The sequence below is a fragment of the Mixophyes fleayi genome, chromosome 2 (genome assembly GCF_038048845.1).
Source record: "Mixophyes fleayi isolate aMixFle1 chromosome 2, aMixFle1.hap1, whole genome shotgun sequence".
NCBI lineage: Eukaryota > Metazoa > Chordata > Amphibia > Anura > Limnodynastidae > Mixophyes > Mixophyes fleayi.
The window spans coordinates 144,626,199-144,644,356 of record NC_134403.1 but is presented as its reverse complement, the minus strand read 5'-3'; the positions used below and the strand labels follow the sequence as shown (position 1 = coordinate 144,644,356).

At 46.0% G+C, this 18,158-nt stretch overlaps 1 protein-coding gene across 1 annotated transcript in view; it reads right to left on the bottom strand.

Annotated features, from left to right (window-relative positions):
• LOC142141553 (ATP-binding cassette sub-family C member 5-like) overlaps positions 1–18,158 on the bottom strand; it is a 124,356-nt gene that overhangs the window by 2,505 nt on the left and 103,693 nt on the right. The window contains exons 26-28 of the mRNA XM_075200149.1: positions 15,182–15,260; positions 6,027–6,140; positions 4,502–4,666 (exon numbers count right to left, since the gene is read on the bottom strand). Of these exons, the coding sequence (XP_075056250.1) occupies positions 4,502–4,666; positions 6,027–6,140; positions 15,182–15,260 (358 nt within the window). The remainder of the gene's footprint in view (positions 1–4,501; positions 4,667–6,026; positions 6,141–15,181; positions 15,261–18,158) is intronic.

Sequence of the window (18,158 nt, the reverse complement as noted above, 5' to 3'; positions counted from 1 at the left end):
ATTTAACCCCTTCATAATAAGAACTCTCCATTTTGCCCCTAGGAGTATAAAGTTTTTTCTAGTATCACAATAGACCTGATCATTCCCTTTTCACTTCTCTTGATCCATAATAGGCAACAGAACCAATATCTACATCCACTTCAACACGCACAGTGCAGATAGTCAAACTTTGCATATCTAATACAGATGAATGGCAAGCAATAAACAAATGACAGAAACGAAAGGTGGAGAAGTCCGCGCTTCCCTCTAGAATGATTATGTATTGTGCTGCCTATGGGAGGAGAGTGGGTGGAGGTGGCCCCTACCCTCAAGGGTAAATGCAAAAAGGTATTCTCCCTGGCGCAGTAAGTATAGGGGTTGCAGAGTTAAGTGCAAGGTGTAATCATAAGTATGGCAAAAACAATGTTTATTCACAGTATAAGATAAAATATTGACAACCTCAATTATATCAAAAACAATGGACATATACAATGTAACCTGCTGGATTAGAGCTAGGATGTGTCAACAGCAACAATTGTCTCGAGTGAAAACCATTAGGTATCAGATGACAGCATAATATCTCACAATAATGTACCAATAAACAGACTGCAGTCTCTCAATACTGTTAAATAATCCTGTTAAGCAAATAATGTAAACGCTGCTTGTGTAAATCACAATAAAAGTTCAAGCAGTGAACAACCAGACAACTATGTATCAGGTTCAGGCATTTAAAGTGTCCTTGTAGAGAAGTGGATGGTGGTATTAGAGCACAATAAATGAATATGCAAGAGGGGAATCAATACTGAATGGGTATTGCAGTCGTGCTGTAAACTGAGAGTCCAAATAGGATGGAACATCTCAGAAATGAAATGCAGAATAGATGGAGAAAGTACATGCAGTTCTAAAGGAATGAAGTGAGACTCACTCAATACCGGCATGGTAAAGTTCCTTCCAGTGAGTCCCATGTAGATCTTTACCTCCCCTGAGAGCGGGGGGCATCCGATGTAGATGGCTGGAGTAAACAGCGTTCTGAATGCAGTATGTCTGATGGTGCGCATGCGTGGTATAACGATTGATGAGTAGTTACCGGCTGTTGCCGCCGGCTATCGATGTAGTTAGGATGTTCCAGCAGAATTTGGTGTATACAATTGTTGAAATAGTATCAGCATACGGAACCTACTAGTTTTGCCCGGCAGGGCTTCTTCATGGAATAAACAATAGTGGTGATTGATGTACCATGCAGGGTTTATAAAGTCTACACCCCGCTTTGTGTTCTATTATAGTATAGAGCGATGTAACATAGCGAGTCACAAGGGTATAGGTGTCTTTCCACTGAATGTCTCTAAGAAGGTCAAGGACATGTCCTGTATCCCTTAAGTAGCTCTTTTGTTGGATGACAATGGGTTGCAAATACCGGTCTATGTAACAGGACCTTGCACTTACTTCTGCAACCCCTATATTTTCTGCACAAGGGTGAATACCTTTTTGAATAAACAAATTACATCTTACTTCTTTTGAGTGCTGGCATATATATTGGCCATCCCTGACAAATATGCTGTGTATCTGTTACGAGCCGCGGCGGCTCGCTTCTGGCTCCCCCTGGCGTCCCGGCTGTCACCTTGACGACCGGGACGTCATTTCCGCTTCCTGCAACGGCCGGACATCTTCTGTGTAGCGCTGCATCCCGGCAGTGCTGGAAGCTGGGCGCATGCGCACAAATAGGCAGCCTGTGGGCTGATTAATGAAGGGGGCTTGGTCCATTGATTGTTGCCTCCTTTGGGCGTTTGCAGAGCTAGACTCTGATTGGTGGCCACCAGTATTTAAGGCAGTGAGGTCTGCAGCCTCACTGCCGGTTATAGCTTTTCTGCCACAGTCCTGCTGACCTGCTTGATCCTAGCTCCTGTCCTTGGCCCTGTCCCTGTCCCGTGGACACTCTGTTGGATTTCCCGTGTATGACCCCGTTACTGGATTTGGACCCTGCCTGTTTGCTCGTGACCCTGACCTCTCTTGCCTGTATCTTAGACCTTGCTACTGTGCCTGTGACCTCTGACCTTGGCTTGTCTATTAGATTCGCTGTCTGCTGCCGGCCCTTGACCCTAGCCTGGACTTCATTCCGCTTTCCTGGGTTCTACCCAGCCGGTACGCACTTCACGACCCTCTGTTAGTCTGCAGCCAAATCTGTCCCCACCACTAGGGGCTCCAGTGAACACCAGACTGGCAGAGCAGACTCCGGGTTGTGCTGTACCGGCTGCAGGGGTTCCTAACAGTATCTAAACTACATCCAGCATGTAAATAGTGCACTCAACATTGACCAGAATACACAGTTCAGCTTTTACTCTGAGGCTTTACTGCATTTGATATCCGCCAACTCAAAAAGTATATAATGCAAAAATGGACATGGTTTCATTTTATGATTTTATTCTATGATTGTACTGCAAGATTTTATTGTAAGATTTTGCCCATATTACGCAGCAGAAAATGTCATTAAAAAAGATGTGATCCAGTTTTTTTAATTGGCACAAGTTTTTAATATAATTTTAAAGACCTCTGCAATTCGCCCTGGCATGCTGTCAATCAACTTCTGGGCCACATACTGACTGATGACCGCCCATTCTTGCCTAGTCAATGCTTGGAGTTTGTCAGAATTTGTGAGTTTTTGTTTGTCCAACTGCCTCTTAAAGATTGACCACAAGTTCTCAATGGGATTAAGGTCTGGGGAGTTTTCTGGCCATGGACCCAAAATGTTGATGTTTTGATCCCCGAGCCACTTAGTTATCACTTTTGCCTTATGGCAAGGTGCTCCATCATGCTGGAAAAGGAATTATTGACACCAAACTGTTTTTGGATGGTTGGGAGAAGTTGCTCTTGGAATATGTTTTGGTACCAATCTTTATTCATGGCTGTGTTCTTAGGCAAAATTGTGAGTGAGCCCACTCTCTTGGTTGAGAAGCAACCCCACACATGAATGGTCTCAGGATGCTTTACTGTTGGCATGACACAGGACTGATGGTAGCGCTCACCTTTCCTTCTCCGGACAAGCGATTTTCCAGATGCCCCAAACAATCTGAAAGGGGATTCATCAGAGAAAATGACTTTACCCCAGTCCTCAGCAGTCCAATCCCTCTACCTTTTGCAGAATATCAGTCTGTCCCTGATGTTTTTCCTGGAGAGAAGTGGCTTCATTGCTGGCATTCTTGACACCAGGCCATCCTCCAAAAGTCTTCACCTCACTATGCGTGCAGATGCACTCACACCTGCCTGCTGCCATTCCTGAGCAAACTGCACTGGTGGTGCCCCGATCCCATAGCTGAATCAACTTTACGAGATGGTCCTGGCACTTGCTGGACAATTTTGGGTGCCCTGAAGCCTTCTTAACAACTATTGAACCTCTCTCCTTGAAGTTCTTGATGATCCGATAAATGGTTTATTTAGGTGCAATCTTACAATCAGCAAATTCCTTGCTTCTGAAGCCCTTTTTGTGCAAAGCAATGATGACTGCATGTGTTTACTTGCAGGTAACCATGGTTAACAGAAGAAGAACAATGATTTCAAGCACCACCTTCCTTTTAAACCTTCCAGTCTGTTATTCTAACTCAGTCAGCATCACAGAATGATCTCCAACCTTGTCCTCATCAACACTCTCACCTGTTTTAACGAGAAAATCACTGACCTGATGTCAGCTGGTCCTTTTGTGGCACGGCTGAAATGCAGTGGAAATGTTGTTTTTGGGAAAAAGTTGATTTTCATGGCAAAGAGGGACTTTCAAATTAAATGCAATTCATCTGATCACTTTTCATGACATTCTAGAGTATATGCAAATTGCCATCATAAAAACTGAGGAGGCAGACTTTGTGAAAAATAATATTTGTGTCATTCTCAAAACTTTTGGCCATGACTGTAGGTACACTCTGCTCTGATAGACAATACACTTATGGATATGTCCAATACATATGTGGAATATAAAGTCCCAAAACAATGCGCACAAATTTTCCAATTATTGTCACTTGTTAATAATATAGACATTAATGACAAAACATTTAAAAAAATTTTTTTTCCATTTTGAATAAATATATGTATTAGGATATTATTAATGTCTACTGTACATAAAATACATTTTTACAGTTGCTTCTTGTTGCAAACACATATGCTAGCATGTATACGTGACCCTCATCACTAGTGGTTTATACCAGACCTGTAGCTGGTGCAAGGGATACGACTGAACATCACGTACCTTTGAGATGCCCAGAGCTTGAATCAGACGTGGCTGCATGCGCTTCAGCCTGGCACGTCCTTACTGTACACTGACTACGTGCATACGCCAAGTCCCCTCCCCGTTCCACCCATGAAATTGTAGGCTGTAATATGGGTACTTTGCGATTAAAGTTTGGATGTTCTCTGGCGTATGGTTTGTTTCACAGATCGTTTTTACGCAAAATACGCATCAGCATTTACATGTCATAATGAATTAGGCAACATACTGTACATTTTGTAAGTTGCTGCAATCTCATCTCTGTTTACTTACTTTTCCGTGGTCCATCACCATTATTCTGTTACAGTGAAAGACAGAATTAAGGCGATGAGCTATAATGAGCACAGTGCATTCACTAAATGCATCATTAATTGTTTCCTGAATCAGTGCGTCTGTTTCATTATCAATTGCTGCAGTTGCTTCATCTAACAGTAATATCTAAATAAAAGAAGTAACAATCAGATAACAGTGAACTGAACAATATTGCATAAGTAACAACAAAACAATTTCTCTGTGGTTTCTAATGTAACAGTTAAATAGATAGATGGTTTTTATTTTACAGGAGGTTAAGGTGCAAGGGGGAAGGGTGACAGGGGGAAGCACAATCGCCCATATCCATTGTAATATTTTGAAACATCAATCTGCAGTATAGCATCGCCAGATAACCTGTTGCAAATCTGTTCAAAAAAATAAATATATATAAATATATATGTATATATATATATATATATATATATATATATATATATATGGACTAGAGTGCTCAAACACTTTTCTTCCTTTTTAACTCTGTTCAAATACTCTTTTTCTGAAGCTCTGTTTCCAATCATTTATTATTACTATTCTTTCAATAACAACTGCTTTATAGTTTCAGAATGTTTTTCTTAAGCTTCACCAGTCATTTGTATATCGCCAAAATATTATGCTCTTGCTTTTCCCAGAGTCATTTGTGATACATTAACAAAGAGGAACTAAATCCAGAAACATGAAAGTACGTATTTTTAAAACTCAATGTATGTGACATATTTTCATTTCAGTGAAAATGATAAATGGACAGTCCACAATCACATTATCCAAGTTCTTACTGATTGAAGGATTCCATAACAATGATAGGGTTTTTGCTATGTTAACTTGTTAAAATTATGATTTGGTAAGATTATTTATTGATTAAAGTCAGTGACTAGGTATGTGAAACAGACTTTTTCAGAAATATGGCAGCATCTAGCATGAGCAATTTATCACTGATCTTCTGACTAAACCGATCTGGTCTGATCTTTAAGAAAAAGCAACACCAGAAAGTTCAGCCTCAGATGCCACAAACATTATATAGTTCTTACTTTAGTGGAGTCTATTTTATAATATCCCCCCTTCTCCCTCACTCTTAATACTACTTCTGTCAGAGGAGAAAGTGGAAGACTCAAATGTGCCAGGAATGGTGACAGGTGTTCTTTTAGGGGTTGGTAGTACTGGAATATAAATGTTGGTAGACATCCTCTTTAATATAAGATGAGTGATGGAGTTAAATACTATCTTGATTAAAACATTTATGAAGTTTGGCGTCAGTTTTGGCTTAAATACTGACTTAGCAGTTAAAAATACAAAGAAGAGCAGCGACTCCCAAGTGGATGGGCTGGCAGCACTAACCCTGCGGACTCCATTGTATTCCACTGTTACTATGGTGCAGGTAGGTGTGTATGGCGTGATTGGTGTGCTTTGCGTCAGTCACTCGATTGCATATTTAACTGAAACATGCACCGTCTGTAGTACGTAAGTTTATAATGCAACGTTTCCCACATACCTTACTGTTTCTTAGTAAAGCCCGTGCCATACACAGAAGCTGGCTTTCTCCAACTGAGAAATTACTTCCATTCTCTGTTACTCGAAATTGTAGTTGTCCTTGTAGCTGTGCTACCTACAATATACATTAACATGTATTAGCTGCTTGCAGTCTTAGAATTGATACAGAAATGGACATTGCTCAATTAATTTATAGGTTCATACTCATAGCAGGTGCTTGAAAGTATGGGGTTATCCTGAAAGGAGCAAACACAGAGAGAAATCCCCCAGCACACTGCTATAGCCAGCAAAGGAGCTGCTATTTCCACTTGTTCATAAAATTGCAGAAGTCTCAGTTGCACATATTTGCAAATGTATGGAAAGCCACCCGCCACTCCACGGCGCTTCTGCTAATAGGGTGGTCCTAGTCTTAGAAATGAGTAATAAAGAAAACTAGTGAGGGGTTATTTAAAAAAAAAAATAAAATAAAAAAATAAAACTGTATTTTTTTCTTGCTGTGTGCTCCCATCCTGTTTTCTGAAGTGCATCCATGCAGCCACTTTGTGCAACATCTTGCAGAATATGAGTACGTCACAGGAATGCACAGGCCGGCCAGGGTAAAAATGTCACTTTTACTGCTAAGAGTTGTGACCCAGATTATGCCTGGCAACCATTTGTATTTGCCAAACTGTCACTGCTTACTAACAATTTATCTTTTCATTCTCCTAAGATACTACCAGTTGTAGCCTCACTTATGTCATACTGAAGCCATTATAAGGGACATGTGGGATGTCTGCATTTAATGAGTCAAATGAATGGACTTTCCCATATAAAATGTACCTAGACAGCACAAAAAGAGTCCCAATGACAATAGTGACCACTGCCTGAACACTGCAGCTTCAGAGGAATAGTAAAACACAGGTCTACTATGCTTTACAAAAGACTCTACTAAACCATACTTGCCAACATTTTTTTTTCTTTTTCCGGGAGATGCCGGCTGGGACGTGGGCGTGCAGGGGGCGGGGCTGCGAAATCGCGTCATTTTGGCCCCGCCCCCGTGATGGAATGACGCAAATCGCGTCATTTTACAGTGGGGGCGGGGCTAAACGCCGCGATTCCGGGTGAATCGCGGCGTTTAAACTAAATTTTTCCCCCTTCCTATCAGGGAGATTGCCACACTCGTCCGGGAGACTCTCGCAAAATGCGGGAGTCTCCCGGACAATCCGGGAGAGTTGGCAAGTATGTACTAAACCCTTTAAGATCATAAGTATATACCTAGTGCCACAACACACAATCATGTTTACATTTGGGTGCAGAATCAGATACATTTGTGTGGCTAGTTCTCCTTCAGCATGGAGCCATTTCTAAAGCTAACTCAGCTATAGACATGGACATATTATGTCACAAAAGAAGGTGAAGAGGCATCTGTGCTGTGCCTCTGCATTATTCCACATGCAAAATGCTGTTTGTTAGCAACTGCTATTTAAGTTAATAAGACTTGAGCTCTTGATTGTAGTATATAGGCAGATAATAAAAATTTCCATTGCCTAGTGCACTACAACATGATAAACATCACAGCATGACATATAAAATTAGCCCCAAAGTGGGGACCCAAGGTGGGCTCTCACAGGACTCTTTTTCTTTTTTCTTTTAGAAGTGGTGGCATGAAAAATGTAAGTGTGTGGATTATGTCAGTTTTACAATAAAGGCAGAAGGAGAAGTGGTGGTATGGCATACCAACATATACCATACTGGCCGATGTACCCATGGGGGAGGGGCACAGTGGAGTTCATCATTTTGGCCCCACCCCCATGATTCACGAATCGCGTCATGGAGGCCCCAATCCAGCCCACTTCACTAACAAGTGGGAAGGATGCAGGAGCTTTGCCTGCTGTCAGGCGCCGTCCGCACGGCCGCCTGACTGTGTGATCGCGCGTCTGGTTGCTAGGCAACCAGACGCGTCATTTCCGGATTCCCCCTGCCATCCATTTCCCTCGCAGTATGACGCGCCCCGTTGCTAGGCAACGGGACGCTATGTATTCCCGGCGGCAGGCATGACAGCGCTCAGCGTTGAAGCTGATTGGATCCCCACATTATTTAAACCCCTTCCTGTCCTCTAGTCAGTGCCAGAGTATCAGGTCTTCCTGCCTCCAGCGTTTGTGTGTACCAGTTGCTATATTGTTCCTGACCTTCCTCGTGCTGCCTGTGACCCTTTTGACCCGGACCGTTTGACCACCCCTATCTGGATTCTGCCTTTGTACTGCGCTCCCTGAAGATTACCGACTCGGCTTGCCTCACCATTCTTCTGGATTTCCCTTTTGTACCTCCTCTACCTGAACGTTGCTGAACCGGCCTGTCTGACACCCCCTTGTATCTCGCTGTGGACTCTAGGAAGGACCGCGACCTGCGTGTCCCTGCAGTGGAGTCCATACTTCCTTGCGGGGGTTCCTGGTGAATACCAGGGGCACGTTAGACTCCGCGCCTTCCTCTGAGTTGCGCCAACAACAGCAGGTACCTTCTACCAGTCATACACCCACTATCAGTCGTGACAGTATACTCTGGCCATGACAACGGAGGGGTCTGGTGAACCGTCTGCTCGTGACCTACTCCTGCATTTGGCCCAACGAGTGGAGCAACAAGAAGCAGCCCAAGCGCATCTTCTACAATGTGTCCAAGGGATTGCTACCCGCTTCGATACATTTCAGAATGCTGCACCCGCTACACCAGCCATAACCTCTGCGGCATCCACAGCATCCAGTGTGGTTACGGTCTCTACAGCGGCCTCCGGTGTACGCATCCCGACACCCGAAAAGTTTGACGGTGATCCCAAGAAGTGCAGGGGCTTTCTGAACCAATGTGCCATCCAATTTGAGTGCAACCCAGGGGCCTTTTCTTCAGAACGCACCAAAGTAGCTTTTCTCATCTCCCTCCTCAGTGGTCAAGCCCTTGCCTGGGCCTCACCTTTATGGGAACAAGGGGGTCCACTTCTTCATAACTCCAACTCTTTCATTGAAGCTTTCAGGAAAGTCTTCGATGATCCCGGAAGAGTTGCTTCTGCAGCTACCAGCTTGTTAAACCTCCGCCAAGGTGACCTGTCCGTGGGGCAATACGCAGTTCAATTTCGAACCCTGGCTTCCGAGTTAAAATGGAATAACGAAGCACTGGTGGCAACCTTTTGGCAAGGTCTGGTGGACCGGATTAAGGATGAGTTAATTTCCAGAGAACTCCCGGCTGAGTTAGATTCTCTCATCTCCATGTGCATCAAGGTGGATTTGCGCTACCAAGAGCGCACGCAGGAACGCTCTCCTGGCAAACGGTTCATACCACGGCTAGCACCCCAGTTCCAAAATCCCATCCTGCCAGTGGTCGAACCAATGCAAGTAGGACGCTCTAAATTATCCCTTGAAGAGAGGGAGAGACGCTTCAAACAACGCCTGTGTCTGTATTGTGGAGATCCGGGACACCTGCTAAGAGTTTGTCCCAAGAAACCGGGAAACTCTTCCTCCTAAACGGTGGCGGGGAGGCCGTTTTAGGAGAATCCACAGTTGCTCCCTATTCTAAAGAAAATTCTCCAGAATTTCAGATGGCTGTCATCCTGAGCACCCCCAAGGGTACCTTTTCCACCACGGCCTTTGTGGACTCCGGCTCCTCCGGGAACTTCATTTCGGCGGATCTAGCTTCGCAGCTCCAAATACCTCTGAACCCATTGCCCCAACCGTTATCTCTGACGGCAGTCGACGGAAGTCGTGTCACTCACGGCTCCATCTCCTCCGTGACTTCTCCTGTTCGGTTGAGGGTAGGAGTACTTCACAGCGAAATGATCCAACTTTTGGTGTTGCCGAGGTCCATTAATCCCCTCATCTTGGGGCTACCATGGCTGAGAAGACATTCTCCTCAGATGGATTGGGACCACGCTCAAGTTATGTCGTGGGGTGAAGGATGTCGCTTTGAATGTCTGTCTAGAGTCTTGCCTCCTAAATGTCAAGTAATGGCTCATTCCGAGCTAACCCACCTTCCTGAGGCCTATATGGAATTCCAGGATGTATTCAGTAAAGTGGAAGCGGAGATCTTGCCTCCTCATCGTCCCTGGGATTGCGCTATTGTTTTATCTCCTGACCAACCTATCCCCAAAGGGCGGACCTACCCTTTATCTCGTCCAGAGACGTCAGCCATGTCTCAATATATTTCAGAAAACCTGAAACGGGGATTTATCCGCAAATCTACTTCCCCAGCGGGTGCAGGGGTTTTTTTTGTTAAAAAGAAGGATGGGTCTCTTCGGCCTTGTATTGATTATCGTCCTCTCAACCGCATCACTGTCAAAAATCGATATCCACTACCTCTCATCTCCGACCTCTTTGACAAACTCAGTGGATCTCAAATCTTTTCCAAATTAGATCTCCGTGGGGCCTATAATTTAATTCGCATCAAGGAAGGAGACGAATGGAAAACGGCCTTTAACACCAGAGATGGACATTTCGAGTACCTGGTGATGCCCTTCGGCCTCTGCAACGCCCCAGCCATCTTCCAAACCTTCGTTAAAGATATCTTTCATGACCTGTTATACACTTCTGTGGTAGTGTATCTAGACGATATATTAATATTTTCTAAAGATCTGAAGACTCATCGGGAACAAGTAAAGGAGGTCTTACGTAGACTTCGGAAACATCACCTCTATTGCAAGCTGGAGAAATGTGTGTTTGAGATTAGTCAGGTATCTTTTCTTGGTTTCATCGTGTCGGGTCAAGGTCTTTGTATGGATCCCACCAAGGTGTCAGCTATTCTGGACTGGCCTCAGCCACAAGGCCTTAAAGCTATTCAAAGGTTCATCGGCTTTGCAAACTATTATCGCCAATTTATTCAGGGATTCTCCACCATTATAGCCCCCATTACAGCGTTAACCAGGAAGACTGCCAACCCTAGGGTCTGGTCTTCGGAGGCCATGTCTGCCTTCATAACGTTAAAGAAAGCATTCTCTTCAGCCCCAGTTCTGTCCCAGCCAGATCAAGAACCACCTTTCTTCCTAGAGGTAGATGCATCCTCAGTAGGCATTGGGGCGGTGCTTTTTCAAGAGTCTCCGGCTGGCTCACACAACCCGTGTGGGTTTTTCTCCAGACGATTTCTTCCAAGCGAATGTAATTATGGAATAGGGGACAAGGAATTACTGGCCATCAAGGCGGCTCTGGAGGAGTGGCGACATCTGTTGGAGGGGGCTATATTTCCTGTTACTGTGTTTACCGACCATCGGAATCTAGTGTTCATTCAAGAGGCTCGTTGCCTTAATCCTCGGCAAGCCCGCTGGGCATCCTTCTTTGCTCGATTTGACATGAAGCTCACATTCTGCCCGGGAGCCAAGAATGGACGTGCCGATGCATTATCTCGCTCATTTGACGATTCCGATCGTTTAAGACCATTGGTTCCGCAGCATATTATTGATCCTTCTAATATCGTAGCCCTTACTAGGACCAAAACGTCCTCTCCTCCTCCAGGCCGGTCATTTGTGGAACCCCATCTCCGGTTCAAGACCCTGCAGTGGGCTCATTCATCCCGCATTGCCGGCCATGCTGGAATAAAGAAGACAACATCGCTGCTTTGCCGACGCTTCTGGTGGCCTAATGTACGTGCCAATGTTGAGAGATTTATTGCTTCCTGCACTACTTGTGCTCAACACAAAACTTGTAGAAGAGTCCCGGCAGGCCTTCTTCGTCCACTTCCTATCCCCGATGCTCCTTGGGAAAGTGTGGCCATGGATTTTATCACAGACCTACCCCTCAGTGCAGGGTTTACCACTATCTGGGTGGTTATTGATCGATTTTCGAAGATGGCACATTTTATTCCTCTAACTGGACTGCCCACGGCCAGTCGTCTGGCAGATATCTTTATCAAGGAGATATTCAGACTACATGGTTGCCCGAAGGAGATCATTTCGGACCGCGGAGTCCAATTTACATCCCAGTTTTGGAGAACCTTTTGTAAGAGAGTAAACATAGAATTGAAATTCTCTTCGGGATACCATCCGCAAACCAACGGACAGACGGAGCGAATCAATCAGGATCTCGAGACATTCCTCCGCTGTTTTACCTCCAACAACCAGAATAAATGGTCTCAATTCCTTCCTTGGGTGGAGTTCTCCCATAATCAACACATTCATGAGTCTACCGGATTCTCTCCGTTCTTTATTGTATACGGAAGCCACCCTGTGTTCCCGGATCCTTTTCCAGTGTCCTCTTCACCGGTTCCAGCCGTAGATACTCTTTATCGGGAATTTTCTCTCATTTGGGCTAAGACTAAGACGGCTTTACTCAAGGCTACTCAGCATCACAAGATCTTTGCAGATCGTCATCGGAGGGCCACTCCTCTCTTAAAGGTGGGAGACCAGGTATGGCTATCCACCCGGGACCTAAGACTAAAGGTCCCTTCTATGAAGATGGCTCCTCGATTTATTGGTCCGTACACCATCATGCAAGTCATTAATCCTGTATGCTTCAAATTAAAACTTCCTCCTTCTCTGAGATGTCATAATACTTTTCATGTCTCATTACTACGACCACTGGTACTCAATAAATTCTATCGACCTCCCGGTCGTCCCCCACCAATACAAACCTCTTCTGGAACTGAATTCGAAGTCAGTCGGATCTTGGCCTCTCGCATTCTTCGTGGCAAACAGCAATTTCTGGTCCATTGGAAAGGATTTGGCCCAGAGGAGAGATCATGGGTGGACAAGCAGGACCTTCACGCTCCTAGAATTCTCAAAAAGTTCCTTCAAACAGGAGGAGGAAGAGGAGGGTATACTGTCAGGCGCCGTCCGCACGGCCGCCTGACTGTGTGATCGCGCGTCTGGTTGCTAGGCAACCAGACGCGTCATTTCCGGATTCCCCCTGCCATCCATTTCCCTCGCAGTATGACGCGCCCCGTTGCTAGGCAACGGGACGCTATGTATTCCCGGCGGCAGGCATGACAGCGCTCAGCGTTGAAGCTGATTGGATCCCCACATTATTTAAACCCCTTCCTGTCCTCTAGTCAGTGCCAGAGTATCAGGTCTTCCTGCCTCCAGCGTTTGTGTGTACCAGTTGCTATATTGTTCCTGACCTTCCTCGTGCTGCCTGTGACCCTTTTGACCCGGACCGTTTGACCACCCCTATCTGGATTCTGCCTTTGTACTGCGCTCCCTGAAGATTACCGACTCGGCTTGCCTCACCATTCTTCTGGATTTCCCTTTTGTACCTCCTCTACCTGAACGTTGCTGAACCGGCCTGTCTGACACCCCCTTGTATCTCGCTGTGGACTCTAGGAAGGACCGCGACCTGCGTGTCCCTGCAGCGGAGTCCATACTTCCTTGCGGGGGTTCCTGGTGAATATCAGGGGCACGTTAGACTCCGCGCCTTCCTCTGAGTTGCGCCAACAACAGCAGGTACCTTCTACCAGTCATACACCCACTATCAGTCGTGACACCTGCTCTCCCGGGAACCTCCAGATATTTGGGAGTCTCCATATACCAGCTCCATGAACAAATGTTAATAATAATCTTTTACATAAGGCAGTTTGTATTTTAGTTTAATGGTGACACTCTTAAAGCAGCATCCCATTAAAAGAGAATTTTTGCTTTTTTTTTAACAGAAATCACTGTGGCAGGCTATAAAAAGAATGTTATCTACCATTTTGCTTAGTTTTTACTTCATGCTGCTATTAATGATTTATGATTCTGGGCTACAATACCACATAGTTGCCTACTCTCCCGGAATGTCCGGGAGACTCGTAAATTTTTGAGAGTTCTCCCGGGAGAGCAGGGTAACCTCCGGCATCCTGTCCACTTCGTTAGGGAAGTGGGTGGAGGCGGGGCTAATTGCAGCACTCTGGTCTCGCCCGCTACTGTAGTAGGCTGAAATTAGTATAGTTTGGCAGGGCCAGGATGATTCAATTTGCTTGATCATCATGCTCCCAGGACGCGGAAGCTCTGCGGATCCGCATGGGAGATCTCCAAAGTTGACAAGTATGCAATAGCAACTGCAGTCACAATGTTTTTGAAAGGACCTCTGAGTTATGTTTGCACAATGACATACCTAACACCCCCCCCCCCCCTCTGATATCACATGACATGCTGAGAACCGTGAGCCCGTTTCTCTGTGGCAGATTATGTCTGGCAGCCATTTTTGTTTGTCAGGATAGTTTATAGAATAATTAAATATGAGATGCATGCTTCAAAAGGTACTTTACTTGCTATTTAAAGAAAAAAAAATCTATGCGGGATTGCTGCTTTAAACTTAAGTTATAAGCAATAATGCAGTTGGCCTCTTACCAGCCTCAATTTACTGGTAGAAACAGAATAGTTTGCAATCAGTTACACAGCAAATATTAATACAATGGGAAATATCTCAAGGTATGGAAACGTTTTATGCATCTTTGAAAGTAGATAATAGCTTATTTATGTAAGGCAATTTGTTTTCAAAGTTTATTGGTCCTTAAAGTAACCAATTGTTCTCTATAGAGTATAACAAAATATACTGTTTTAAACCGTCACCACTAGTGCTTTATATATAAGTATATAACTGTGAATGTTGTGATATCTCCATATAAGGGTAACTTGTAAATATTATTTCCCTTTTAGTAGTAGCCCTTTAATTTGCTTTTCAAAATCCACCTTTACCCACAATGATGTATTGTATCTTATTAAAATATTACATTTTCATGAAATATTTGTTGCTATAAACACATGTTTCAAATGCCTTGAAAAGTACATACATACATTACAGTATAATATTTATAATAGATATTAGATAATAGACCTATTAGTGTAAATTAACAACAAGTTGAATTTCAGAAAAAGAAATATACAGCAACATCAGAGCAGGAAGGAAAGATACTGCACATAGTATGCACGCAATACTTGTATGCATTAGATTTGTCATGAAAGCAGCAATAGAATAAGAAAACACACAGCATACGGTTACAGACACAGTAGCATAGTGGATAAAAGAGTGACCTTACTCATAGGTTTATGAGATTTTAGCCTATTCTCATTTTGTATAAAAAAAAATGGTAACTTGCATATCTGTCACATGTCAGTGTTGGAGAAATCTGGTCTGAGGAGGGTTTTTATTCAATTTGCATGTCACCTGGTTTAGAAAGAAGTACATGAAGATAAAAGCTTCCTGTAGGTATTAGTGTGTGACTTATACGTACGCGTTCTCTCATGTGGGTTTTATCTAAAGCTTTCCACACCTCTTCATCTGTATAATGATTCATTGGATCCAAATTCGACCTACAATGGCATTTATTATTTTGATATGTATTCAATACACCAGGTTCAGATCAGTAAATATTATTATTATTATTATTATTATTATTAATTTTTATTTATAAGGCGCCACTATTTATCCGTGGCGCCGTACAGGGACATACAGAAACGCGATACAGGGTGAGACAGCACGGTACAGTTAACAAAAAGCACAGTAACTCAGAAGCTCAAAGTACAGCTAGATGAGAGGTGAGAGCCCCCAGCGGTGAAGCTAGAGGGGCAGAAGGGCAGGAGGACCTCACGGAGGAGACAAGGAGCTGGAGAGCAGAGTTAAGGTGGTGGAGAACAGGAGGAGAGGAGGCCCTGCTCAAAGGAGCGTACAATCTAAGGGGAGGGTAGGACGGACAGAGACACAAGGGTGGGAGGAGGAAAGGGGGAGAACGCAGAGAGGGAGAGGGGGGAGAGGAGAATTAAGAGGAGGGAGGCAGGAGGAGGGCAGGATAGGGAGGGCGGTAGGTGGGAGGCTGGAAGGAGGTCGGTTAGGTGGGGGACTGGAAGGCTTTGAGGAAGAGGTGGGTTTTTAAGGCCCGTTTGAAGCTGGACAAGTTGGGGATGTTCTGATGGAGCGGGGGAGCTGGTTCCAGTGAAGGGGGGCAGCGCGGGAGAAGTCTTGGATGCGAGCATGGGAGGAGGTAACCAGGGGGGAGGTGAGGCGACGGTCAGTAGCTGAACGCAGAGGGCGGAATGGAGCGTGGATGGAAATAAGGTTGGAGATGTAGGGAGCAGTGGAGTTGGAGAGGGCCTTGAAAGTAAGTGTGAGGAGCTTGAACACTATTCTGTAGGGGAAGGGGAGCCAGTGAAGGGATTGGTATAGGGGGGAGACAGAAGAGGAGCGGCGAGAAAGGAAAATGAGCCGAGCAGCTGCATTAAGTACAGAGCGAAGGGGAGCGAGATGAGTGCGGGGGAGGCCGGTAAGGAGGAGGTTGCAGTAGTCGAAGTGGGAGATGATAAGAGCGTGGACAAGAGCCTTAGTGGCATCTTGGGAGAGGAAGGGCCGAATGCGTGCGATATTCCGCAGCTGGAAGCGGCAGGATTTGGCGAGAGAGAGAATGTGAGGAGCAAAGGAGAGAGAGGAGTCAAGGATGACACCGAGGCAGCGAAGTTGAGGAACAGGGGAAATAGAGGAGTTGAGAACAGAGATAGAAAGGTCGGAAGGGGAGGGGAATGAGCGGGAGGAAAAACAATAAGTTCGGTTTTAGCGAGATTAAGTTTGAGGAATCTAGAGGACATCCAGGAGGAGATGGCAGAGAGGCAGGCAGACACCCTGGAGAGGAGGGAGGAAGAGAGATCGGGAGAGGAAAGGTAGAGTTGGGTGTCATCGGCATAAAGGTGGTACTGGAGACCAAAAGAGCTGATGAGTTTCCCCAGGGAAGAGGTGTAAAGAGAGAAGAGTAGGGGTCCGAGAACAGAGCCTTGGGGGACCCCTACTGGAAGGGAAGAGGGGGGGGAGAGAGATCCAGAGGTGGAGACAGAGAAGGAACGGTCAGCAAGGTAGGAGGTGAACCATGACAGGACCGGGCCGGAGAGGCCAAAGGATTGAAGGGTGAGGAGCAGGAGCGGGTGGTCAACGGTGTCGAAGGCCGCTGAGAGATCCAAGAGAATGAGAAGGGAGAAGTGGCCCCTGGCTTTCGCGGAGAGAAGATCATTAGTGACTGTGGCCAGGGCAGTTTCAGTGGAGTGAAGGGGGCGGAAGCCAGATTGAAGAGGGTCAAGGAGGGAGTGGTCAGAGAGGTAGGTGGAGAGGCGGCTGCAGACGAGCCTCTCAAGTAGTTTGGAGGCAAAGGGAGAAGAGAGATGGGGCGATAGTTAGAGAAAGAGGTGGGGTCATGGTTAGGTTTCTTAAGAATGGGGGATACAAGGGCGTGTTTGAAGGAGGAGGGGAAGATGCCGGCGGAGAGGGAGAGATTAAAGAGGTGGGCGAGGTGGGAGCAGGTGGCGGGGGAGAGGGAGCGAAGGAGGTGGGAGGGGATGGGGTCCAGGGGACAGGAGTACGGAGGGGAGGATGAAATAAGAGAGTGTACTTCTTCGCCCGTAGTGGGGCGGAAGGAGAAGAGGGGGCGGTGGCGGGAGGGGGAGGGAGGAAGTGTGTGGGGGGGGTGGAAGATGGGAGGAGGTGATTTCGAGTCGGATGGCCTCAATTTTCGAGGAGAAGAAGGAGGCAAAGTCGGTGGCGGTGAGGGAGGAGGGGAGAGGAGGGGCGGGGGGACAGACAGGAGAGTGTTGAAGGTGGCGAAGAGGCGGCGGGGGTTGGAGGACTGGGAGGAGATGAGGGATTTAAAGAAAGATTGTTTGGCTAGAAAGAGGGCGGAGCTATAGGAGGAGAGGATGAACTTAAAATGGAGAAAATCAGCCAGGGAGCGGGATTTTCTCCAGTATCGTTCAGCCGTGTGGGAGCATTTTTGGAGGAAGCGGGTGAATTTGGAGTGCCAGGGTTGGGGTTTTGAGCGACGGGGGTTGACAGAGTGGGCCGGGGCAATGGCGTCAAGAGCGGAGGTGAGGGCGTGGTTGTAGAGGGAGACCGCCAGGTTGGGGCAGGCCTGGGAGGAAAGGGGGGAAAGGAGAGTATCGAGAGTAGCAGACAGGGTGGCAGGATCGAGGGCGTCAAGGTTGCGCCTGGACTGAGCAGGAATGGGGGGCGTGGGGTGGGGAGCGGGAGGGGAGGAGAGAGAGAAAGAGAGAAGGTGGTGGTCGGATAGAGGAAAGGGAGAGATGGAGAAGTCAGAGAGATTACAGAGGTAGGAGAAGACTAGGTCAAGGGAGTGACCAAGGCAGTGGGTAGAGGAAGAGGTCCATTGTGTGAGGCCAAGAGAGGAGGAGAGGGTGAGCAGCTTAATGGACGCAGGGTCAGAGGGGTTGTCGATG